This window comes from Buteo buteo, chromosome 26 (assembly GCF_964188355.1).
Source record: "Buteo buteo chromosome 26, bButBut1.hap1.1, whole genome shotgun sequence".
Classification (NCBI taxonomy): Eukaryota; Metazoa; Chordata; class Aves; order Accipitriformes; family Accipitridae; genus Buteo; species Buteo buteo.
Window position 1 is genome coordinate 9,853,226 of NC_134196.1, and position 27,724 is coordinate 9,880,949.

The window sequence follows — 27,724 nt, forward strand, 5'->3', positions numbered from 1 at the left end:
CAACTAGATTTAAAAAAAAAAAAAAGAAAAGATGAGAGACATGGACGTTCTTCACAAAACCAGTAATGGAGAAGATGCTGCAGTTCTGACTCCCAGCTTATTCTGTAGGGAATTCCTTGAGGGCATGGGAGGTTCCTGCTCCTTTCACTAATTCAGAAAATGTGTTTGAATCAGCATCATATACAGGATGCCTTTTGCTTCTACTGGCATAGCATATTTTCACGTTCTTGTTTGAGCTTCTTTTGTTTGGGAGGGCAAATTCAATGAAAGGTAAAATTGTTCATTTGTGACAACCACTAAAATTGCTGTATGAGACTATAATTGTGAAACAGATTATAGTTATCATAGATTAAAAAGCTATCTCAAATTTATACAATGGAATAAAGTATGATGGTTAGAGTGTTTTGCCCTGTTTGAGTACTATTTTGTTTACATATGTGATTGCTGCATATTAATGGGATTTTGACTGAAGTAGACTAACTGAACACTTTCCAAATCGCAAACTGAGTGTAAATAAGTTTTTAAATTGCTATTGTCATTTTACGATGGTGTCCTGAAAGTAGATCAACGATGGTTCAGCAGCTAACATAAAATGTCAAGATAATATAATTAACCAGTATAAAGAAAGCAATTTTGGAACTCAGTTATTTGATGTAATGAATTTTTAGAGTAAAATAATTTTATTCAATGATCCGCAGAAGGGCAGGTGGTCTTGATCTGGGTTAATTTTATGGCTGATTGGGGAAAGAATGTTGTTAAAGCCATTAAGCAAAGTAATGTTCATAAGTACTTTCTGGTACAGTCAGTTTGTGATTTATTTGTGTTGCTTTCTGTCTGCAGCATGGCCTATCTTGCAAATGAAATAGACTGATTAAGTTTAAATGCTGTGTAAGTTGAGCTAAGATGTATTCATGTCATTTGGTGCTTTTTAGGAGTAGTATTGTTGCAATTTGTACTTGAATAGTCATAATGTCAAACTAAAGCTATTTTCGTATAGTATTCTGCTCTTAATGCAAATGTTTACTTCTCCCTGTGATGTTACATTCTGGAATCCCTTGATATGAATGAATACTAATCTTTTGCAATTTTTTTGTTAGTACACCTGTCTTATGTACCTAATGTACATGTGTAAGATAACGTCTTATCTTACCTATCCTATCAATCTAATCTAATGAAAATTATTGTGTTTTTCTCTTCCTAGTTGCTTCTGTAATTTTTAAAATAATCTTTGGTTTAGAAATTCTTTAGATAGAGTCCACATTAAAATATAATTAATAAATGATGTAATTTCTGTGTTAACAGCGCCTATCAAATGGCTCCATCGACTCAAATGATGAAGCCAGTCAAGTTGTTGAACTTCAGGAACTACTGGAAAAGCAAAACTATGAAATGGCACAGATGAAGGAGCGTTTGGCTGCACTGTCTTCCCGGGTGGGAGAGGTAGAGCAGGAAGCAGAGACCACCAGAAAGGAGCTCATTAAAACAGAGGAAATGAACAGTAAATATCAGAGAGACATTAGAGAGGTAAGGAATTCACCACACTCACCTCGTGTTTCTTGGCTGTTCCTGTGATACCAACTACAGACTGCCAGAGGCCAATGAATACGGGCAGCAAAAGCTGAGCACTGATAAAAGCCCTTGTACATAGGAAACACAAAATTTACATTAAGAAATAATGCTGGAAATCTCTTTATAAAACCATGTTCATAAAAGTGGGTGTGTATATGTGCAACTCTAATAGGAGGAAGGCCAACTCCTTGGTGGATTAGCTTTGCTACAGTGCATTCTGGCAAGTTTTCAGCTATTTCAAGTTTCTAAGATGAACTCTGCTAAATAGAGATGCTGGTCAGGTAGATAGTCTGAAGTACATTTTTAAAACTCCTGGGCTGTTTTATAAAATGGTGTTATTTATATAATCAATTACAATATTTACTCCTGTGTGGTAACTTCATCACCTCTGTTATAGTATTCTATTCCCTTCTCTCAATAAAGAGATATATAATTCAGTTTTCCTTTCTTTCCTCCTCTTAAATTTGTGGTGCTCCTTAGTACTCCAGAGTGCTCCCGAGTATTTTCTCTTACGTGGATGTTCTCAATATGTGTGGATGGCTGGCTTCTAGACTCTATTTCAGTATTTTGATTTTAGAGTAGTTATCTTTCTGTTAACCTGCTTCCTACAATATAGGTATTTCATATGGATTTGTGTGTGTGTATATGTATGGATTTGTATGTATATATTTAACCTGTTATTTCTAGTATTCTGGAAGAAATGTTCCTTCAGAACTTCTGATGCCTGACACAGCCTCAAAGTGTCTTCACATCTTTGTACTCTGCCTCTTTTAAGTATTGTATCATTTTTATCTGGTTACAAAGAATAGTTTGCGCTGATATGTTTCTCCTTTCCCACCACTGCTACATCATATCACTAGGGATCTCTGATATCTCCACTCTCATTTACCTGTTGACAAATATTGCTGTCTCACAAATGCTTGATTGCCACTTGCTGTTTCTCTCTTAAATACCACATCACGCCAGCTACAGGCTTACTTGCTTTTAGCCCTTTGCTTCCTAAGCAGAGTGGCCACTAATACATTTGCATGTAGAATAATTACCAAATGTCAGTGCAAAATCTGCCCTGAAATATATTTGTAAAGGTGGAAGTGCCTGTCTTCATTATTTCATACTGCCACAAAAGATAGTCTTCCCAACACGGAAAATGAAATACCTGTAACAAGAAGGGTAGTTTAGTATTGGATAAATTACTGGGGTTTTTTTTCCTGTGTTTTTTTAATGAATTGCATAAGTAATTAGGTTTTTTTATGGGTTTTTTTTCAGCAATATGCAAAAAGATCACCTCGATATGGTCCATTTTAGGACTAGCTATTTGGATCTATTTATATGTTCATTGTGTCTTGAAAAATAATCTTGCTTACTTCAACACTGCTTTCATAATGTAATATAATGCAAACAGCAAGATATGCTCATCAGTAAATATTTTCATTGTGAAAGATTATGTGGCAACATGTAAGTCTTCTCAAGAGCCAGACACAAGTTTAAAACTAATAAAATTTTCTGCTTTCACTAAAATTAATTGAAGAGAAATAAACAATGTAATAGACAGACTAATGAATAATCTATTTAAATTACAGCTATTGACTTCAGTGAGGCCAGCTTGTAATACACGAATAAAAACAGCTCAAGATTTTAAAGGAATCCTATTCATAACATATATGGATAATATGGGTAACATACCCATGTCTTCTGGTTATGTCATGTACCCAGCATCATGGTCACTTGTTTGTCTGAAATTTCAGGACATGTCACGGGCTGTCTGCTACATGTACTTCAGCAGAAATTTTTAGCAGGAAGAGTAAAAATGTGCCTATACGTTTTTCCCCACATCACTGTACTATGTTTCTACTATTATGTAACCGTATCAGTTTTTCTATTTTCTGATCAAGCCTGCTGCTTTTTAAGAAGCAAGCAAGTAAATGTGAGCTGGGTTTGCTATGGGTTTTTGCACTGAAAAATATAGAACTAGAAAAATACACAAAAGGTGAGGATTGTTTCTGTTTGATCTACTCAACAGCTAACTCTTTAAATATTGTAGTTGCAAGAAATCCCAAAGGAAATAAATTCTCTGTAAAACAGAAAAATTACTGCTGAGCATACCTTATATCCTTGTCTACTGTTAGCATGAAAATTAAACTGACATAAAATTCTGTAGCATTTTAATGGCATGGTTCTTGATGGTTTTTTTGTCACATTAGGCAATGGCACAAAAGGAAGATATGGAAGAAAGAATAACTACGCTGGAGAAGCGCTACCTCAGTGCACAGAGAGAATCCACCTCCATACATGACATGAACGATAAGCTGGAAAATGAACTGGCAAACAAGGAAGCCATCCTACGTCAGGTGCAGTACCTGCATTGGTTGCTTTCTTCATACACAATGAAAATTAATGCAGAAAAGGGGCCAGATCTACAGTAGGAGGTTTCCATTAGGTTAATCTGTTCATTTTTAATCAACAGATCAGTTAATCTAAAAAAACAAACCCTAAGTTGTTCAGCATCTCTAAGCTTTATCAGCTACTACAACTGTGAATACCAAATCAATGTGTACATTCAATACTGGAAAATAACTGTGGTTTCTAATAGTGTCTTGCATAAATGCACATAGTCATATCACCTAGGTAAAGGATTATCTTTGTTTTTTATGTAACAATTTTCTGAATTTTATTTAATAACAATTAAAATCAAAAAATAGTATAAGAAATTCCCTTCTGCAGGAAAGATGAAAATTTGCATACAGTATATTCTAGTGATTTCACATATTAGTAGTATGTAAATAAAATTTTACAAAGCTAAACTATCCATGAATATGTTTTTAAAAAACAGTGTAATGTGGTTGTGCAGCTTTCTCTCATGGTACGTTTTTTCCGTGATGATTCCAAAAGCTGAAGTGTAAAGTGAACAGAAAACACTGGTTTGTAATTTGAAGAATACAATGTGAACAGAAAGCTAACATGAAACGAAAATAATACAAACTGTAAAAAATGAAATTCCTCCTCAGCCTCAGTATTAGACTTATTTATTTTTTTCACCTATCATGTCTTGAAACAATATAAAATGCTATATGGGAAATAAGCCTGTATGATCTGATAATCTCTGCTTCTATGATTGCATGCAGATATATTTACATATAGGTGCACACATCCCTCTGTATGTGTGTATATATATTTGTATGTGACTAACTCTTCAGGGAAATTAAAGCATTGGAACTCAAACTTTCCAGCTTCTGCCAGCTACCTTTGACTATTTTAAGAGGTATCTTCAATTGTTAGAAAAAAAACCAAACCACCAACACCCAGCAATGGAAAAGTAAGGTACCTGTATCTGAGTTTTTATTGCTGCCAATGTAAGTCCTGCTGTGCTGCAGAGGTCTACCTATTCAAAGCAGTGATCAACAGAACTAGGCTTAGAACGTATACAGGCAGACTTAAAGTTGATTTGCAGCATTCTGATGTGAAAAGCCTGCCTTTTCATGCTTTTGAAGAGTTCAAAAGAAATCTAAAAGCACACTCCTTTTTCATTATGTTTTCTATAACCTGGAATCAACAGGAAAGCAGGAAACACTTATCAAGCTGTTAAAAAATTCTTAATCAGGTGGTGCATCTCAGTAGGCCAGAAAATACTGCAGTTATCAAAAGTCCTCCTGTTTCTCTTTAATGGTTATCACAGGTTAATCAATTTCACCTTCGTAAAATCAGACTTAATTGTAGGTTCACAAAAAACAACATCGCTGCAACCTTAAGCAAGTAGCAACCATGTTATGATCATGAATGAAATGTCAGTTTTAACATTTCCTAATATGTGATTGGCATTTGTTCAGAAAATTGCATTTAGCAATTTGTACAGAAACTTTGCTGGGAATTCTATCCTTCTGGAATTTTACTTCTTTCCCAGTTTAGCTCATATATAAACTTTTCCATGAGATGGACCCCATATTTCTATTTAGAAAATTCTCATTTTACTGGCACCAATACTTTTATTTGCTCAGAGAAACAACAGGTTGATCAGAGGAGCTTTTTGTTCATCTGCATTAGTACCATTTTACAACTCCTTTTCTTCATCTTCGTATGCTACTTGAGCCTCAAATCACTCATCATTAGCAAGACAGGCAGCCTACACTGTTCCAGGCTTGAGTTAATACCTCTCCAAGAAGCTCTCCCAGGTTGTGGAGTGTCTAATGCCTAAGTAACGAGTTGTGATCGCTTCCCCAACACCTAAGAAACTGAAGGAAAATCTTAATTCTGATTATTTTTTTTTTATACCTGTTTATCTGTCTTTGGCCTTCAGCTGGAAGACAAAAACAGACAGCTGCAGGAGCGGCTAGAGCTGGCTGAGCAGAAGCTGCAGCAGACGATGAGGAAGGCTGAAACCTTACCTGAAGTGGAGGCTGAACTGGCTCAGAGAATTGCAGCTCTGACTAAGGTACTGCCCTGAGAAATAGGTTCACTTCAGAAGCCCCGTTGTTTAATGTTGATTTGCATCGCAATTCCTCACCTCAAGGACAAAACAAAAGTAGTGTCAAACTGATTTGAAAGAAGAAGGTGTTTCCTGATAAGTATGTGCCACAAGTTTAACCAGGAATGGTCTCAATACTGTGTTTGTAATTTTTAGCATTTTGCTAATAGGAAAAGTAGTTATCTGTAAGTTAGCCTAGACTATATTTACAAAGGAGTCATCTATTATCAATATATGTGAGCATTACCTATCCTAGGAGGATTCGTTTTACTCTGTAAGAGTTTCTAATTTAAGGGGAGAGGGGTGGGGGGAAGTCTCATTCCTATACTTAGTTCTTCTGGATGTTTTCATACACCATGTATTTGGAAACAATTACTTTCATTCCAGTAAGTGCTATAAAATCAAATCTTAGTGGCAGCTGGGATCATTTGTACAACACAAATGAAGACAACTTGCAGTACATACTTAAAAGGTTTGTTTTGAATGATTCTTTGTATCGTATATCTGCAAAGACAAATGTGAATCCTTGAGAGGACTTCAAACTGTTTTTTCTGATAAATTTATTATATGGCAGCTTTCTCACAGAAAAATAAGATAAAAATAATTTTTCAGTAGTGCGGTTTTCCTATTTGGCCTCTAATACTTTCAGGTGTGCATGTAGTTAATACTATAGCTCAGATATTATCAGCTTCATAAAGACATATAATCGTAATATGTTTATTCTTCATCTCTTAATATCAGGCAAATAAAGAAAAATGCATTTAAGAGGTTGTATTACATATCATTCTGATTTACCTAAGCTTTCCTTTCTCTATTGCCAAGGAATGTTTCCAGCTATTTATGTGCCTAGCTATTTTTAAATTTGATGGATTTTTTTCAATTCTCATGTTTTTCCATTTATAGTGAAGCCTTAAGTGCTGAGCTGCTCATTAATAAAGTGTGATTTTTAAGTAATTTAGTTAAGAAGTAGAAAGAAAGAAAGAGAGGCTTTGGGGGCATTTGGTTTGGGTTTTTTTTTATTTTATTAAGGCAAGATCATTATTCAGTAATCAAGATTTTGTGCTGTCAACTTTAGGTTTATATGAATGGGTGGGAATCTGAAAGAGAGACTGAAAATGGTGGGAAAAAAGAAGAATCAGCAAAAAGAGAGCTATATGAAATACCAAATAAATATCATCGCATTTTAATAAAAACTCAGGTGCACATAAGAGCAATCCCTTGGCATTTTAACATTTTTTTTCAGTTGTTTCTGATTCAACAAATAATCACATATTCTAATGCCCTCAGTAGCTTAAAAATATTGTTTTCTATTTTAAGAGGATTTTTCCTGAATAATTTCTCCAGCAATTAGGCACCAGTAAGTATTTTGCAGTCTCAAGCATGTCTTTTCTTGCAACTGCATTTTTCCTTGAACTTATATTAATGACAAATGTTGTAAGAAGAAATCCCATTTCAGCCATGCAGAGCACTCAGAGATTTCCATGAGATACTGTTGTTGTTGTGACCATAAAGCTGCAGTATACATCTCTGTTTGTCTTCTTACATTATTTCATGGGATGTGGTTAGAGAGCTGTGAACAGAGCTGGTGCTCCACTCCATTTCACTTTGATGTACTTTATCAAAGTTTTTGCCAAGCAGGAAATAAGTATACTAGACTGTAATGTCGGTTCTGTTCATTTCTCTGTGATTACATGAAAAACTGAAGAAATTTATTTTATTAAAAATTGTGTCTTCTTGGAATAAAAGACATGAAGAAGGTCAGAATTTGGCCAAGAGGCCAAATAAGCCTATGTTGTATATATCTTGTATACAACATCTTTGCAAAATGTAGAGCTTATTAAAGTGCTGGTTTGACAACTCTGAAGCTTAAAGTCCAGTACTTTTCATGGATCACGTAAAAGTAGCTCGGAATCAAGGATGACGCTGTAGTCACTGCAGCTTACTTTAGTTTTAAATTAGCTAGTTGGTATACTGTTACCACACTAGCTATTCAGTGAAAGCTGCAAGACCTACCTAAGGGACTGAATAATGCTTAATTAATTTTGCCTTTGTTGAGCTTTGTGCCAGCATACACGTTGTCGGTAGGGCTCAAATTAGCCGGCTTCAGACTACCTTAAGTCTGCCTACCTGAGCTATGGTCACTGCATGTCCCTGTATACTAAGTAAAAGATGAGCCCCCTGAATCAGCTAGTCTTTCTGCACTGCAAAAAAGTCAAAACTGATTCTCCTTTCTTTTGTACTACCTCAATGAAAGTGGCTTCTCTGAGATTAATGGGGTTACAATCATATGAAAGAGGTGAGTTAAGCCTAATATGTTTTACATGTTTTTTAAAGGAAAGTAGTATGGGATAACTGGAAACCATGACTGCTTCACTGTGGGTAAAATATAAGACCAATTATTTACATGTGGAGATAAAACAGAACAAACATGTTCTGGATTTTGATGTGATTTTTCTCCCCCCTCCCCCCCTCAAGTTTAAAATATGCATGTTACAATTCTGCATTCAATTTATTATACTCTTCCTCATAATAAATCTGGGTTGGGATTCTGCAAAAGAAGGATGGAGAATGAGATCCTCTTACGGTGTCAGTTTTTAAAATGAGTTGGTTTTCTTTTTTATATATATGGGCTAGTGAATGTCTTTTGCTACTTTTCCATGCCCAAACTAGTTCATAAGGAGTGAACTTCCAAATTTTGGACTATACAGTGAACTCAGATAAGTACCCATAAATTTACCTGAATCATTTGAACTTTTCTTTGGTTTTGTTTTCACTGTGTTCTGCCCATTGGGTGAGCAACTGGAGGGTTAGTCAGCCTGTGGCAGACTAACCTGGAACAGCATGATCCCATGTACTGTGCTGTCCTGCCTGGCTGTTGCACTGGTATCTGTCTGGTCATGACAAGTAGCACAGCTATCAGCATGTATCCCAAGGTTTAGACTGCCATGACTCATTGAGCCACCTTGTACTCACTCTCACAGTATTGCTCTGTTTGCCTGCCCTGGAGAAGAGGCAGTTGGTAGTAGAAAGAACTCCCTCCAATATTAACTAAACCTTTCTTTATCCTGTAAGATGTTTATTTTCCTCAGAAGGGACAGACATTGGAGCTTCCAGAATCTCCAGATGGTTAGTCTGTCAAGCGCGCTTTCTCCTTGCATGTATTCAAGGAGGGGTCTAGTGGAGACAACCAGCATCTACCTACTTCCATTCACTCGCTCCCAACAGTAGCCACTCTCCCCCTCAGGTGCTTGTGTAGCCCAGGTACTGTGTCACTTCTCTGATCACAAGACAGCAGTCAGCATTTGACTCCATCATTCCTGTATGTGGGTCACCAGAAATACTGACAGTGCTTTTTAGCTGCATTAGAGAAGCACTGAGGTGCAGAAGAGGAAACCATAATCATCATAAACCACATTTAGCCTAGTAACACCTTCAGCTTATTTTAAAGGTGATTAAAAAATGACTTGAAAGTTAGAGGCAAGTGGGCCACAATGCTTGTTTTGTGACAATGTGGGGGTCTGGTTTGCATTAAGTAGGGAAGAAGTTGCAAGAAAGTGAAAGGAGGTGGTCTAGAGTGGAAAGGATGTAAAGCGGGGGAAAAGAAGTTCTGCAAGGAACGGATGTGGTTAAGATGGAAACCTCTCTGAGAACAAGGGAGAGAAAGAAAATGATGTGTTAGCTGGAGAAAGAAGTTGATAAACCTTCTTCGGGGGGGGAGGGGGGGAGCAAAAATCTTCTGTGGGGAGGGAAGCCTAGAAGTCCACATTTACCACACATTACTGTCTTCTCAAACCATCCCTCCTCTTGTGCTGCCTTTTCCACAGAAGATTTTGTCCTGATAGGAGGAAGAAGTGAAAGAAGCAAGTGTGACAGAGCTAAATGGAAGGAGTTGCTTATTAAACCTATGAGGTGTAGAAGGTAGTGGGGAAATGAAGGAGGGACAAGAATGTGTGGATATCTAGTGACTGAAAGGCTGGGTTTCAGAGAAAGGGGTGACATAAGCCAACATATTTTGTCACATCTCTAACAGGTTAGAAGTGAGCATGTGAACAAATAGCTGATAACTTTGTAAGCTGTTGTTACTTAGTCATCATGATCACCTATTTTCACCCTCAATTGCATAGCTTAATGCAATAATGCATTCCTTCTTCTTGAATAACTCACTCATTCCAAGGATAGCCAAAAGGAATGTGTACCATAGGCAGCCAGCAGAAAATCTGGAGACAGCAGGTGTTCAAAAGTCAAGGTCTCAAAACTGTGGAAATTGGCTTGTACCATTATAAAAGTTTCGATTTGTTCATGCAGCTCAGAGGAAGAAAAATTGTAGCACCTGTACTGTACAGGTGCTTTCTGCATCTGAAATTGGATTACTTTTTTTCAACTAAGATGCAAAGACCTAGAAAATGTGCAGTGCCAACAGTAACAGATGATGGGAAAGCAACATTTTTTTGGTGGGTGCATTAGCAGCAGGAGCAGCAGCAGAGTTTTAACAGGGTTAGAGAGCAACAATACAAGCTGCTTCGCTATTCCCTCAAAGCAAAATTTTCCTATTACTGGCTTGTACTGGCTATTTCTATGCTATTTCATAGCATATAGAGTGCAAAGTGAGCATTAAGACTCATGCTGGTATCTCATAGGTGTCAGACATTGTTAGGTCTTGTCCATATATTTTTAATCCAAACTAAGATGCACAGTTTCACAAATCTGTTTATAACTGAATGTGCTGGCTAAACGCTTTAAATGCTAGTTGCTGAATACCACACCATGTGTCTTACTAATCCTCCTGTACAGCATACTAGTGAACAGGCATGCAAGTCTTATACTAAAAAGAAGAATGTAGGGTAAGGTCTGCCAAGCAAGTAGTCACACAAGTTCCACTTTAGAAAGTTTTTAACTCAGTTAACTCCTAGCAAAGCAAATCAGAAGAAATCCAACTTCTGTTTATGAACCTCAGAGTCTACAGCTGTCCCTTCTGTCTCACGTGTATCTGAAATTCTGCTACGGGAACATGGCTAACACTGGTGTCTCAGCCTCTGCCTTGTGCCTCAAACCACAAGGCAGAGATGGAGACATTCAATATTTTTATGGTAGGCTCCCAAGTCTCAAAGAGCCTAATCCAGCAGGAATGTCTGGGGCTGACTAACATACATGGACAACACAAAAGCGTAGCCACCACAGGTGTGTCAATCCTGACAGCATGGCCTGGGGAAGTCTGTGCAGGAGGCATTTGCATATCCCTTGGGGAACAGCTAAATTGCTAGGTCTTTTTGTCTGGAAGGGTCTCTTTGAGACCTAGGTTGGGGCCTTCCTCAGCGTAAAGGGCAATGAGAGGTGTTGAAACCCTCATTTGGGGGGTTGCCAGCTAGGCACACCAGGAGACGGAAGGGCTGCTCTTTCCTACTGCAGCTATTTGTCTACAAGTGGGTTTCTGCAAGTGAGAGGAAAAAAGAGAGTATGTATGTGTGTTGCTGTCCCCCTAGCCCATACAGAGGACGCCCTTTTGATTCATGTCCCTGCTGCAGGGGCTGCTCATGCATTTGGCACATAATACCCAGTGGTTAAAATCCCTAAATAGCATAAGAGCCCGGGGTAGGTACTAAGGCTGCACACCTGTGCTTGTTCTCTGCCAGACAAGCAGTGGAGACTAATTGTTTAATGTCTCAGTTATAAAATAATTTGGTTCTTTTAAAGTAATACAGAATAACACTTTAGAAACAAACAAATGAAATGCACATAGATAAAGGAAACATAAAATATTCAAATACATTTTAAGTGTTTAGAATAATGACATTTCTTTTGATTCTAAGGCAAACTGAATTTTAATTCATTTTAAAGTCTCTTTATCCTACCAAAGAGTTGTAAAGTGAGATGAATGTGGAGATCAGCTCTTTTTTCTTTTATGCTGGAAAACAAAGTACTGGTACTCTGAGCCATATTCGGGAAGATTTTTTTTTTAACAAGGATGTACCTATGAACATTTTAATAATCTTAGTGAAATAACTGAAAACTATCATCCAAAAAGATTTTATATTTATCATCCAAAAAGATTTTTTTAAACATATACCTTACTGAATTATTAAAGCAGTAGGAAGTTATGAAATAACAGAATTAGATAGCTATAAGAATCTTAAAAGAACATCATGTTCTTTCAAGATTGTTTTCTTTATAAGAATTCAGATAACATACGTAATTCTGACAATAATTTTACTCCTCCTCCTCTTCCAAATAGTAGTTAGGCCTAATACCACAATTACTTAATGCATTGAAAACACTGTTTCCTGCTAAGGAATAAGGTATGGTGTGGTTTGGACTGAAAAATCTATTTTTTAGTTTGAAAAATGAATGTAAATTATGTAGCTAGCTAGACCGGCTTCTCAAGGATGGGTTATGACAGACAGCACCACATTTCAGAAGACTTAAATGAGATCCCCTTTGAACCTAGAATTATTAGTTTAGTTATCTTCATATTTTGCATTAACCTGCAATTAAGTGTACAGAAGCAGCAACAGTTAAGTAACTTGCTTTTAAAGTTTGCAGTCAGCTAATGAAGCTTCTAAGTAGTTTAATTTTGTAGGGTGATACCCTCAATGGGTTCTATATCTCCCTCAATTAAAATGGTTTCAAAAGAGGTAAAATTACTTAAGCCTTCTCCATCATCAGCTCAGAGCTTTGATGATTTCAAATCTTCTCCTGACCCTTGGAGACACATTAATGGAAGGCGTTGAACCAATAGTGCAGCCAGAACTCAAAAAAGGGGCAAAGTCTATCCTCTACAGAGGAGGATACAGCTTGGTCACTTTGTGGAAGGGATAGCATGATCTGGTTTTCTGCAATGACAGGGACTTAACTTTTTCAACCCTATCTTTCTATTTATCCGATTGGGAGAGGAAGCAGTGCATTGGCACTTGTGTGCTGAAACAAACTATAAATATAAGGTAAAGAAAACTCAAATATAAGGTAAAGAAAATCATAAAGAGATTGGCACTGGTCCAAGTCATAATAAATAGAAAAAAAATAGTTTCAGATAATAAGTTCAAATACATCAAAATACACCTGCTTCATGACCAGAAATAATAACTGCACTTATTAAATGAGCTTAGTTACAAAGTATACTGACTTTCCCTTAAATTTTGCAAGAATCTCTGAATATGCTTACTCTGAAAAGAATAGTAGTAATCTTCAAAATTAAGCATTATTCTTGTATTTATACAAAGCAGGATTTCTCATATGGATATCTTGATATCAAAAGTTGCAGTTTATATTTGTAAATCTCTGGATCACAGGCTTGGTTTCTGTCTGATCTTTTGGTCCCGATAATACTAATGAGTTTAAGTTATGGGTAATTTTAAGTTACGATGTACATCTGGAACTACTTTGGTATTTATTCCTAATTATTCTGATAAATCATTAGTAGACAACAGTATGAAAAAAAGTCTTACTAAAAAAATACAGTTGTAAAATTAGTATTTCTTGTACATATTAAAGTTTGCTCATCTAAAGATGGAGTTCAGGATCTCTTTTTGAGAGAGGGTAAATCTGACAGTGAAATAACATTTGACAAGCATGAGCTCACAACTCAAAGTCATCAGTAGCACTATCTATATGCCTTATGCACATTCCTGTTTCCATAGCAACAAATCCAATATAGCATTTCCCTTTCTTTAAGGGCTTTTTTTTCATTTTGAATGATAACATAGACTTGTTTGATATGACAATAACATGAATATTCATGTTTTGCAACAAATGACCTAATTAAGGTCAACTTCTGTCAGAAATAGTAATGAATCTTTGGATGGATTACCATTTCTATACTCAGTAATGACTTTTCATTCCTATTAATGAATTTTTATTTATAGGTTCTTCTTTTATCTGATGACCTTGATCTTCCAAAGAGATCCACCAGGGTGGATCCTTTCAAAGGGACGAAAACTATATTGTTTATTTGGATGACAGGGCTTATGTAGTGTATTCTAAAATGGAATACTAAAGCTCGAGCCTTGTCTCTTTTGATGTTCTTTCTGTTTTCTAGAAATTAGGGAATGTACCATAACATTGCACAGTTCTGTAACTGACCGATCCATTAATTTAGTATTTATGCATTGTTTTCATTCCTAGAAAATGATAGAAGAATTATAAAGGACTTTCTGACATTGGCCTCGCAGAGTCCTGTTCTGGTGTTTAGTTTGCCATAATTCAAGAAAAAACATTAGATTAGACAGTATTGCTTTGAATCCACTCTGTAGTAATATGTCATCAGCCAGCCATCACTAACCTTGAACCTCCATGTGTAGGTTGATAGCTTTTTTAGCATTCCATTCTTTTCTGTTTCTCCACATCAACTGCATCATATCCACCAAGTATCAGTGTAGTTTATTCCACATAAAAATCTGTCAGTTAAAAGTATTAAATTTTCAGTCACGCTTTTCTTTTAAGCATTCTGTGCTGTGTTCTGTTCAGTGTCAGTGTCTTTAGTTCTGATTTTTCAATTTTGTCCCTCTCCTTTTCCTTGACTTGTTAGTCTGATCCAACCTCTTCTACCTCATCTGATGATTATCAATATGTTATGGAAGCTAAACTACAAGAAATGATCTCCATACGTAGGAAGGTAGTCCTACTGGACTTTACTTTCTATTGCTAAATAGAATCCATCTGATTTGTTTTCATTTTCTTTAACTTATTTTATTTTTTTTATTGATAATCAACCATCGTGCAGTTCAGTGCTTCAGGAGCTTACAATTTTACGATGGCAGGTTTGTGTTCAAACCATGCACAGTCTGCATGTTACATTTGGCTGATTTCATTGCTCATAAATAACTCCAATGTTTTGCTGATGCTTGGATGTAACAGGCCTTTGTAGCTGACACATTTCAAGCAATGCTGTTCAGCTGCCTGTTTAAATAAAGTTTCTTTTCGGAAAAATAAGTTTGCAGTTAGTAGTAGCTTGCTTTATGTTTTGTTTAAACTTTACTGACATAAAAACTTACAAAGCCACTTAAATTACAGAAGGAGTCTTTCTATTTTTTTACAGGCAGAAGAAAGACATGGAAACATTGAGGAACGTATGAGACACTTAGAAGCTCAACTTGAAGAGAAGAATCAGGAACTTCAAAGAGTATGTGTATTGCAGACAACTTCTGTGCACTTTTAATTTGTCAGTGTAGCACTACATTATGCACTCTAGCACACAAATCTATCTACTGATAAATATTTTATTTATAGCAGTGATGGCAGCATCTTCCCACTTAACCATCTTAATATACTAGCTTACATCTAGTTGCAGCATTCAGAGTAGTCTACTGATACAACAATGAATGTGCATTAATCAGTAACTAATTAGATTTCCTGTGGAATTTCTTTAAATGGCTACAGTTAGCACAATTTTTTTTTTGTTTATTTTTTAATGATACGATTCTGTACTGGTTAATTTTGGACTCTACAAATCTGTCTCTTCTATTCAACATTAAAGGCAAGGCAAAGAGAAAAAATGAATGAAGAGCACAACAAAAGATTATCAGATACCGTAGACAGACTTTTGACAGAATCCAATGAGCGTCTGCAGCTACACTTAAAAGAGAGAATGGCAGCACTTGAAGAAAAGGTACAGTGCAAAAAGCAGTATAAAGTTCAGTTTAATAAAGATTCTCCTGTATGAAACATTCTACTTTTATCAGGATGGAGGCATCGTGCTAATTTTATATTACCAAGTATTACCACAAATATGGTCTAACTTACACCTTCCACTCTTAATTCAAGAGTGCGCTCAAGCATCTTTCCAGAACTACTGCAAACTGGATATGCTGAATATTGTGAGTCCCTGTTTTATCAGCAGGGAGTCTGATGAAGAGCTTGTAAAGGACCAGTGCACGACATGGTGCGTGACACTGAGAGAAAGTGGATGAGAACTGAGGAATGGCCACGTTTCAGATGTGCTGTCATTCCTGTGTTTTAACCTGCTGATTTTACCTCCCTTCTCCCTCTGGGAAGAGTAAAATGCTGTCACCACAGGAGAAGGAGCATCTGCCCTTGGAAAGGAAGTGTTACTTACAGGTTTTCTGTGATGTGAGATACAGCAGGCCTGCACAATTAAAATCCCATAACCTTGATATTCACCCTCCTTAATCCCTCCCTCTTCTACGTATTTACCTTCAGTTTGATCTAAGGGGAATCTTTCAGTGTCTTTCAGAAGGATATTTCAGAACCTCTCAGAGGATGTACTTCTGGTTTATATCATTGAAACAAAATGTCGTACGAAGCAAGAAATAGGCCTGCCAAAAGAAGAACCTGGGAGAAATAGTTGTGTAAGAGTGTGACAGTTGCTCAGTTCAAGCAAGATGCAAAGTTTTTGTTGTTGTTGAAAAAACATGGTCCTACATGTTTGGATTATTTCTAGCATTTAAAACTTAATATATACTCAAATGAAGCGTTAAAGGATTTTAATTTTAAAGCCCAATGAATATGAGCTTTGCTAACTTGTACATGGAGGCTACGTATATATGGTGATATCTGATATTTAACATATCTCTAATTTCCTTCTCTCTTTTTTTTTTTTCTTCTTTTTATTTCTAGAATGTTTTGATTCAAGAATCTGAAAGTTTCAGGAAAAACCTGGAGGAGTCTTTGCATGACAAGGTACTATAAAATACTCCGATTTTTTCTGTTTTTATCAAAAGTTATATATTTATTATTTGGAAATATGTATATGATATATTAATTATCCAACTAGCATGTAAAATCTTCCTGGCATCAATAATAATTCCTTTAATCACCCACATGCCTTAACTAGCCTTTGAGGGTCTCTAACAATTGTTCTGAGCCAAGTTCATGGTTGAGATCCTAGCCTCAGGAATTCAATACTGAAATTCATATTGATTTCACTGGCTCTGGAATTTTTGTTCTATCAGTTTTAATTCTGAAAAAGTCTTGTTTAACAGAAATGTATGCATAACTGGTTACACTTTCATAGTGAAGAATGTAATTGCTTGATGTGATGCAATTCTTCTTAACAGGTGCAGTGGCATTATGCTAAATACAGCTGAAAGTGGCCTTTCTTAGTTCGTTGCAAACTAACCCCTAATACTGTTTAGTGAATCAGTCAAATTAATTATAGATATTTGTTCCAATCCCAGATTTTAGGATTTTGTTTTGAAGTTTTACTTGCCTTGAGTGCAGTAGGATACACAAATGTATCTGCATTCAGATTCACAGAAGTGGTTTTGTAATGTATCAAATCCATTTAAAAGCGATTGTATAGAATTTAAAAAAAATAACTCCATTCTATACTAATATAATTATATATCATATGACATCCAAAATCAAGAACTTTGAGAAAAATAACAAAAGTATCTGTTCAAATGAATTGTTATTTTATCTACATTCAGATAACCTTGTAGAAAGGCAGTGAGATTAAAGTCCAAAAAAGAAGCTCGTACTGCATTTTAAATAAATAAAATTTCTGTGCTGTACTATCACAGTTATAAGGTGATTCAGCTGTCTCAAAATCAGGATCATACTTCACCATCAAGTTAGATAACAAAAAGGACATTTCTAAAGCTTTGTCAATTGAAACAAAAGTTTCTATGATTTTTCTACCAGAGAATCTAAACCTGAATTATGGATACCAATTTTGTCTGTGTAAATAAGGTATTTTTCCAATGTTATCTTCAACTTAACTGTATTGTTCTTTCAGTCTGTTTTCTGGCTTGAATGTACATATCAACTCTTGACAAAGATGAAAAATCCAGTTCAAAAATCTACATTTTTATCAAAAGTATTTTTGTAAAGATATTTTTATTTATTATATTTATTGAGTCTTGCTTAAGGGTGGGAAGTGAAAGAAATAGAAGACCCCCATTACCAGTCTGTGCAATTGGAGATGAGTTCTCTTCACACACAACCACATAGATCTGACTCCAGAGCTTCTAAGTTCCCACTTTAAAGGGTTTATTTGTTCCACTTTGATGAAGAAACTGATGAAGCAATTTCAGATAAATGGACATAACAGCAGATATTAATAATCTCTATATAACTAGCAAATAAAAAGTAGAGTGACCACCAAGTCATCTCAGTAATTCTATTCAACCAAGAAATAGTGTAAAAAAAACTGTAATAAGAATTACTGAATCTGATATTACTTAAGTGCAGATCCTTTTCCTTCCTAGCGTTTTGGAATCCTGAACATTTTAAACTCTAGGAACAGCAATGTTACATCTTCATCCCATGTTCTCTCTTAATATCTTTTAAAATTCTTTGATTTCATTTTATTAGTAGACGATAATTATTTGTACAATTTGAGAACAGCACTGTTTTCCCTAGTGATTGCTGCCAATAGCCTTTTTGTCAATAGCCCAATAGCCTTAGTTGGTTCCAAAAATCCAATTTTTGTGGCACACTGTCATTTTGCACTAGCAGCACCTCATACTGGAATTTCATCAACTCCCAAGAGCGAGCTGTAAAGCTGCAGTTCACCAAGTCACCTAAAATGTGGTTGTCTCTGTCTGTGTCTCTGTCAGTAAGTAAAAAGGTCAGGACACAAACTCAGTCTCTAAAGGGCAAATGGGGTGTTGCACAGTGGACTATGCCTGGCACGGATAGTGCAGTTAATGCACAAATCGGTGCTGGTTCTTCTTTTCTTCACCCTAGCTGTATAGGGAAAAAAAAAAAAGTTTCAAGGACAAACCTGTCCTGCCATCACTTCCAGCTAGTGGAAAAACAGTAGAGTGTTCTACAGACTCCTCTTGATGCATATTGTCTTATTAGCAATAATGAGACTTAAATGAATTCATTGCCTTTTCTTGTTATAGTCAGTGCTACATTCAGTTGTCTTATCTTACTTGTTTAGCTTTATGAGAGCAATATCTCATAAAGTAAATGTATTTTATATCACAAGTAAGTATGTCTTACTATTCTCATTTCCAGGAAAGACTTGCCGAAGAAATTGAGAAACTGAGATCTGAACTGGATCAAATGAAATTGAGGGCTGGTTCTTTAATTGAACCCACCTTGTCAAGGTAATATTTAATGGCAAAAGTTTCCTCGCTTTGAGTTGAAATAGACCATAAATGTAAGTGTCAAGTCTTTACAACAGGGGTGTGTTCAGACCACGCATAAAAATAGTCATGTATGTCTTTAAAAATGTAAAATCTGTGCAATGATTATTACTGTTGCTTTTCACTTTTTTCATAGGTAGACGGGGCCTTATAGCAGTGAGTATGCACTGAAATATTACTGAGATTAAGGAAAGTCTTTTAAATTATGGAATCTTTTCAAAAGTATATGCAAATATCCCTTTTATTTTTCCCAGGAGACCTTAAAGTTCAAATCATCGTCTTTAATGCTGAAACTGATCAGCATATTTATGCTCATATTTATTTATTTATTCTATCAATTATATTTAATAATTATTTTTTTATTAGCAAGAAATAACTCAGCTTTGCTTAGTGTGTAGCATAAAACCACGAATCTTCAGCTAAAGATGAAGGCAGTATTGAGGGAGATCTGAAATTATCATAACAGGACACTAAATATTATGCCTCTTTTTGGCAGAAAAGCAATATGGGAACAACAGTGAGACAGAGACCATAAAAATAGCTATTAACAGCTGAAATTAATTTATAATTCTAGAAAGTCCTTCTTTCCTAAAAGTATCCCTCAAAATAAAATTGTTACTTTATTGATAATTGCATGCCATGTCCTGTTTTCATAACAAGCAACATGTTAATGTCTAAAACCTGCCAGCCAAAGCTCATGGACCAAGACTAAATTCAGAGCACTGTAATCCTCTAAAGTTATTCTTGTTGGATAATTTTTTTGCTTGCATCAGGTATTGTCTGCCCATTGTTTCCTCAGACATCTTGCTCAGTATCTGGTCATACTTTCTCCCTCAGCCTTTTACTGTGTCTTGGAATAATATTTTTCTATACATGGAGAAGTGTAAATTGATGAAATTCAGAATGTGATGCTTGTAACTGTTCCAATTTTTGTTCCTTTGGGAGTGTAAGTGTGACTACAGGCACACACAACACTTTTTTGAGAGTACTAGCAAGGACACAGACTATTGAACTGCTGCAACATACAGCAGAGACTTTTTGGAGCAGTGTCGTTGGGATACAGCAGCCTTTCTTGCTGGGCAGATGAGTATCACTAGCTTGTGCTCTGTAACCAGGAGTCCAACTAGCCCTTGTCAAAGGGCTGTTTGAACTTGGTAAGCTGTCTAAATGTCTTGGGAATCCAGCAGGTTCCCCTAAAACAGCGTACTTCCCCTTCCATGACCTCACCTCACAAAGCTACCAGCCCTCTCAGGAATGGGGAGGTATCAGCATTACAGCCTTGCTGTTCTCAGCCATATGCAGTTCTGTATTTGCAGGAGTTTGTTCTTGCAGCAGAAGAATAATGAAGCTGGGCAGCAGATAGGTATTTGCTGCCAGAGACTGGAACTTGAGCTCTTTCTTTTCTCCTGCCAACTTACTGCATAAGTACTAAGTACTATCAGTTATCAGAGCAAAGTTCTATTACAGCAAATACTGTACACAGAAAATAAAAAACAGTCACTGCCCTAGAGGGTTTACTATATAACAGATGAGAGACATACAGACAAACTAAACATACAAAAACCCCAAAAGATTATCATCTGGTGCCGTAGGTGGAGGGCTTAGGACATTTGTAGCCCAGCTGTTGTCAAGTTTTCTTATTGGTATAATGAAAAAAGTGATGTTTAGAGAATTTTTTAAAAGGTAAAATCATAATTTTTCTAATATTATGGAAGTTCCTACCAGGCATGACAGGAAGCATAAGAGAAGATAAACTGATGGTTGTTCAGAAAAGGACATTTATGACAGCAGTATGAGCTCTGATGTATGCTCTACCCAAAACTAAGTTCTAAAACATTATTCAATATCTGTGACATTTTTATGGATCTGATTTTATTGCTATGGCACATAGCCACGATTCAGGAATTCCGGTACCTCTTTTTTTTTAATTTGTTTTCTTATGGTATTTATTTTTTTATAAAAGAAACTGTATTTGTGCTTGAAATCCTTCCATTATTATTTTAGATTTGTCACATTACTTATAATACCAGACAGTAATTACGTTTCTTCCTTCCGCTCTGTCGAAGTAGCTCGTAGCAGAGGCTTTCATATCTTATCATGATGTTTTCGTATTTCCCATTTATCATTATACAGGCATCACAGTTGTAATATTTTATCTTCCACTTTTACTTTATTAATGTGATGTTTGAAATTTGAGACCAATGCTTCAGTCTTCTGAGTATGAGTATGTTTTAAGTCAAATGAAATTCTCCTCAAGGAAAAGTGGATCTCTATGTTTAGAAACTGACTCGGAACTAGACCCCAGGAAAACAGTCATGCTTACAGCCTGCAGTTTTCAGCATAGATATCTGTGGTTTTCTGAATTATTTCTTTCATTTTAGAAAGCAGATATTCTCTTACTTAGCTTTTTTATGTCTAGAATTAAAGCCGTCATTTTCTTGAACAGCATTCTTTTCAAAGCGAGAGAAGTGCTTAAACCCAAAACTTATTCCTATTTTGTGTCCCCAAACTGATTATTACCATTGCTGTGAACCCTGTAAGTTGTCTGTAAGTGATCGCAAGTGTTTTTTCCAAGTTCAAAAAAAAAAATTTTTTAATTAAGTATGACATTAAACTCTCATTTTATGCTCTTATAGATAGTAAAATGTCAAACACATTTTAGGATTTGCTATAAGCAAATACATACTTAGTTGTCTTATTAGTATAGTATTTGTTACATTTCATTTTTCTACTGTAATCATGCTATTCGTATATTTTCATGTGTAGATTGCTTATGTGTTAAGAACTAGAAATTGTTTAGGTCTCTACTGCTGTGTCTGGATACTCAGATGGTGCACGGAGCCTTTGCTCTTCTGGCTCGGCTACACGGCAGGTGGGCAGAATGCTTCTATTGCACCGTGCAGGGAACTTCACTGCTGTTGTGTGACCAAGGACAGAAAGGCCAGGGACCGTTGTCTGCAGCCAAGCAAAGATATGCTGAAGTCATCACTTATATGCCTCACTACAATGTCCCAAGACTTACCAGGACTACAGGAAAAATTGGGGGTTAAAACTCTCAAAAGCATCATGAAATAAAGATGAATCATTCATAACCAATGTTATATATTGCAGGCCAGTTCACGAATATTTTTATAATGTAGAGCACAGACTTACAGGAGGAAAGTGTTATAGATATCCTCACTCATGAACATGTAACGTGCTTACAGTAACCTCAGGCATATTTATTCAGGCGAGTAATGGAAGGAGAATATACAGGATAGTGCATTCAGCAGCCAGTTCTGTTAATTATCCTGAAATCTACTTGGTTTATCATGTTAAAGTTTTGGATGATAAGTTTTACTGTGCAAGTCCTTCATTTTGAAAAATCAAAGGTTTTATTTGTTTTCTTCCTTAATTTTCTCGTAATATGATTTCAAGTTTTCACCTTTAAATTGTACTTTGTGATGTGTTTTTGTCATTTATTATGTGATACATAACAATTTTTTTGTTTAAAAAAAGAAATCTGTGTTCCTAGACTGAAGGTCATTGGGTGGTGGTTGTTGTTGTTACTATTACTCTCTCAGTCTACTTATGTGGTTCTTTTTATAGGCCTCACCTTGACACATCAGCAGAGCTGAGGTATTCTGTGGGCTCCCTGGTTGATAGCCAGTCTGACTATCGGTCAACTAAAGTGATAAGGCGACCTAGAAGAGGCCGGATGGGAGTACGCAGAGATGAACCAAAGGTTAATCCCCAATCTCTTCTCATATATTCCCTGATAAGAGAATGTATTTCAGGCTGTTAAGCTTACAGTTGATGTATTTCCAGAAAACAACAACAACAAAGCCAACAACCCACCAAAAAAGAAAACCCAATCCAAATAGCAGGATTTTTCTATACATGCTCAAACAAAAGTACGGTTGTACTAAAATGAAGGCAGAAAAGATTGAAGTTCAGACAACAAAGTTCAAACATACTAGACTACCTGTCTTTTCTGGGTATTTGTTTGTGTAAATTTTCCTGATGGTTAATTTTACACCGCATTAGAAATTACATGAAAATACTTTACATAATCTATGGTAATATTGCAAGTATTAATGGAGAATTAGTAATTGAATAAATACTCTTAAATGTTAGTTGCTTTCCTTTCCCATTTTATAGAAGTTCAACTTTGCAGTTGTTTTTCATGGAATAAGCCATACACAACCTAATTCCTACTCAGGTAAAATCACTTGGAGATCATGAGTGGAATAGAACCCAGCAGATTGGTGTTTTGAGCAGCCATCCCTTTGAAAGCGACACTGAAATGTCCGACATCGATGACGATGATAGGGAAACACTTTTCAGCTCCATGGACCTCCTGTCACCGAGCGGCCATTCCGATGCCCAGACTCTGGCCATGATGCTTCAGGAGCAGCTAGATGCAATCAATAAAGAAATCAGGTATGTAGCCTGAAGCAGCTGTCATGCATTTCTGATACAGCTTCAAGCTTCCTTTTAGTGCATGAGTTCAGTTACTGACCATAACAATTAGGAAACCAGTTGTACATTTAAAGGATTCATCAAGTGTCTGCTTTTCATAAGTGATTATCGATTGTGTGAAGATAACAATGGCATCCTCATTTCCTAACCATAGAAATTTCTTTCAAAAAATGTTCCAACTGAAGAACTGCTGGCCAATTAAAGAGAAATACATTAGAGAAGGCTAGCACATGGCAGATTTGACAGATCACTATTCATAGTCCTCTTTTCAAGGTCTTTTACACTGTTCTGCATGACTCCACTTTCTAATGATCTCATATCAGAAATATTTTATTTCAGTGCTCTTCATGCTTTCTTCTGATAATTATTCCTGTGTTACATCTCGTATAAGCCACGTTTTCTAAGACATGGTTTTGATTTTCTATGGAGGCATAGAATTTGATTTTTCATGCTCCAAGTTGGGTTATAGGGCTTGGAAATAGGTGATGCATTGAATGTAACTTAATAATTTCTGTGCAAATTTAACGGTGTGATAGACAATCCAATGACATATTTTAATTAAGTGATTTTTTATAAATGAAACCATATTTTACACTTAAAGCATTCCTACATGTTTTTCAGGAAGGGTAACTTTAAAAGAACTTGGTGTATGAAAACCATCGTTTCATTAGTGAAATATAATCAAAACCAGATTACTTTTTGCCAGATCTCAGTTTTTCTCTGAGCAAGGTAACTTTAAAAGGAGAACTCTATTGAAATATATTGAATTTGAATAACTTTTCTGTTCAGGGGAGACTTTTTGTTACAGATCTACAGCTTTGCATTTTCACTTCTCCCAGAATTTCTTCATTCAGATAGGATTACACTGCTATTTTCTCAAACCTCTTATTAGACTTGTCAAGATAGAAAGTCAGAAAAGAAATTGTGTTGTTGTGAGTGTAAATCTCCTTAAAGCAGTGTATGTAAAAGACAGACCCTTATCTGTGTTTTCTGTTTTTACAAAGAAGTCAGCACTGTGACCGATTCAGGAAGCTGTAGATGCAACAAATATATTTGTTTTAAAAAATACTACCATTTTGACAATTTAACAAGTAACTATGTAATACAATAAAACGTTTTCACAAGGAATTGTACCTGCAGGTGACATAGTGGGATATTATTCGTGCCACCCTGAATCAGATCACTGTTTTACTTAACAGAGGATCCTGACTTAGATGTTAGGTACAGTTTTGTCTCAAAAAGGAAGCAAAGGTGCACATTGTATATAGCTGTCTTTACTGGAGGTCCACTGAGAGTAGTTTATTTCCCCTACTGCTAAGCTTATACTGAAGTATAGGCTTTCATTACCATCACTGTCATTATTAAAGAAGCAGGTAACTAATTTTGTATTCTTTTTTTTAATATGTTTCAGGAAAAAACGGTTCTACAAGGACAGTCTTATAAACTGTACTGCATTTCACATTTTCTTGTTTTGTTTTGTTTTTTTCTTGACAAACACTGTAAGGGTTTATCAAATGGAGATGTCAAAAGAGATTAAGAATTTATGTTGCCTTAGATTTCTTGTATTATACAAGATGATTCAGAATTTAGATTACTAAAATTAAAAAGATTGTTATAATTCCCTTTCAAAATATTATTTGCTGTTAAGTTTCTGCCACACCTCATTTCAGAAACAACTGTAGACATTTTATAGACATTTTGAAATGGATGCTGGGGAATAAGATTTATCACAGCACAGGAATTCATAGGTTTCCATTTTCGATGTATTATGGATTCATTTATTGTACTTGCTTCATTTCACTCAGAAAAGCCTGGTTCATGGTTTCAGCCTCCCCAGACTTTGTATTCTCTCATTTAACCTTGATCGCTCATACTTTTTCCTCCTCTTCTCAAAAAAAGACTCCTCCTAACGTGGGTTCATGGGCAAAGGTTTTATTATAAACACATTTTTTCATTCTAGGTGCAATCACAATGAAAAACCAAAACTAAAGAACCCAGTGGAAGCATCCCATTGAGGCTATATGTGTTTAAAAAGCTTATATTTGTTGTTAACAAGAGAGCTATTTTAGTTAAATTCACTTAAAAACTCGATGGTTTAGAAACAACTGTCATTTTTTCATCAATATGTAGAGATGAAACGGACAATTTGTTTTGCATCTTCTCTTGTTTTATTAATACGGATTATCTTAGCAATTCCCTTCTTAAAGGCCCAATTTCATTTGACTTTAAATTTGTGTTCGTGCTTTAGCAACAGAAAATCAGATGAAGCCAACTTAAGATTGGAATTAGTTTCCTATGGTAAATCGGATTGTTAAACCCCCTCCCCTATACTGTCTCTTTTGCAAAGGAACCAATCTTCCTGAAATGTCATATGACAAGTCTTGTTGTTGGGCAGATTCTTCAAAGAGTTTTTTGAGGATGGAGGAATTAAGAACTTTATAATTCTGGTGATTAAAAACACCCTTTTCAATACTATTTTGGAGTTGGTCTATGATATTCACCTTTGTTTTCTTTCATTTTCAAATCTCATTTGAAAGGAAACATTTTCTTAGTTTTGATTTTGGGGTATTCAGAAACAAATACAACCACATTCTTCTTTTAAATAAAAGGTTAATCCAAGAAGAGAAAGAGTCGACAGAACTGCGTGCCGAAGAGATAGAGAACAGAGTGGCCAGCGTGAGTCTGGAAGGCTTAAATCTAGCCAGAGTCCACCAAGGTACATCCATTACTGGCTCGGTGACAGCATCGTCACTTGCAAGCTCATCCCCTCCCAGTGGACACTCAACTCCTAAACTCACGCCTCGCAGTCCTGCCAGGGAGATGGACAGAATGGGGGTTATGACGCTGGTAAGAAACTTCATGATGCCAATTTTAGGTGTGATTTTTCTAGGGTTAAATACTTTTCACTGTATGAATCGCTCATGTCTCTAATTCTTTAGTCACCTCTTCATCATACATACTGATAGCAAATTCCATAGAATATGGATATTTGGGTTGTTTGGGGTTTTGTTACTGTGTTTTTGAGCATTGCATGATTCAGCAGGGACATAATGATCGGAGGATGAAGGGCCTTCAGCACGCAGGCAGTGGAATTAATAAGAAACAGAACTGATCACTGAAATTACTGTAATCAATTTAGAAGTAAAATGTGTTTAGTAATGAAAAGCTCTGAAGTGATACAGTTATTACACAGTAGTCTGTGGGACTATTGCTGAGTTTAAACCCCCAGGAAATGTCTAGAAGACATTAAAACCTTTTATCTTCATATGTATGATCATTTGGGTATACTTCCATATTCGGGGCACTCTTTGCAGCATTTTGTATGTATTCTTCATATCAAGCACTTGAAATAACTGCTTTGTTTTCCAATAATTCATTTAACTGATATATTTTGACATTACAAGCAGCACACATAAATAGGTACCAAGCCATCAAATTATCATGCAAAGCATTTCTAACATTGCTGTACCTTTGAGGACATATTCTAAAATGTCTGGTTTGATTTGAAAAGGGATTTGCAAAAAAAAATTAATTTTGGTCCTAGACAAAAAGAAACAGTGCAACAGTCAAGTAAGTGAAGGTAGTGCATGTCGACATATTCAAGATGTACAGCTCTGATGTTGATAAGAGTGCAGACCCAGGGTTCAGTGTTCACTGTGGGCTACAAACCAGTCTGGAGCCGGGGTGAATTCATCCCTTTAAGCACTAGGGGAGAATCAGAGCAGCCCACTCTGCTGATCTCTACATACAGGGAGAAGAATAGGATATGTGTAACCCCATTTTTTTATTTGCTGTTTCTCTTATAATCGTAACGTCACCAATGTTCCCTTGAGGTCCATTCCGGGGAAGCAGCAGCACTGGTTCCCTGTGGAGCCTCTCAGCAGAGGGGAAATGAGCCTTGATCTCAATCAGAAAGCAGAAGTTAACTCTCCTAGCCGAGAAGGCGGATAAGAAGAGCTGGGAGCGGAGCCTGGCTGTTCATTCTGCTCGGCTGGGAGCAGGGACTTTTGTCCATTATCATCTAGCCGAGTACTCCCTTTTCCTGGGAACTGACAACTACTTGTATCCGCTTCTACCCCTCCCAGTTTAGGATGGTGTTTGCTGCCTTCTTGGGGACTAAAGACAGCAGAGAGGATGTCAGGGCTGGCAGTTGTGGCAGGCTGCAGCACTGATTCTTTGCTGCTGCCCC

At 36.2% G+C, this 27,724-nt stretch overlaps 1 protein-coding gene across 1 annotated transcript in view; it reads left to right on the forward strand.

The window, feature by feature from the left end:
- PPFIA2 (PTPRF interacting protein alpha 2) overlaps positions 1 to 27,724 on the forward strand; it is a 338,047-nt gene that overhangs the window by 266,773 nt on the left and 43,550 nt on the right. The window contains exons 8-17 of the mRNA XM_075057802.1: positions 1,303 to 1,524; positions 3,771 to 3,917; positions 5,861 to 5,995; positions 15,057 to 15,140; positions 15,495 to 15,626; positions 16,595 to 16,657; positions 18,944 to 19,035; positions 22,663 to 22,798; positions 23,276 to 23,496; positions 26,145 to 26,382. Coding sequence (XP_074913903.1) covers positions 1,303 to 1,524; positions 3,771 to 3,917; positions 5,861 to 5,995; positions 15,057 to 15,140; positions 15,495 to 15,626; positions 16,595 to 16,657; positions 18,944 to 19,035; positions 22,663 to 22,798; positions 23,276 to 23,496; positions 26,145 to 26,382 — 1,470 coding nt within the window. The remainder of the gene's footprint in view (positions 1 to 1,302; positions 1,525 to 3,770; positions 3,918 to 5,860; positions 5,996 to 15,056; positions 15,141 to 15,494; positions 15,627 to 16,594; positions 16,658 to 18,943; positions 19,036 to 22,662; positions 22,799 to 23,275; positions 23,497 to 26,144; positions 26,383 to 27,724) is intronic.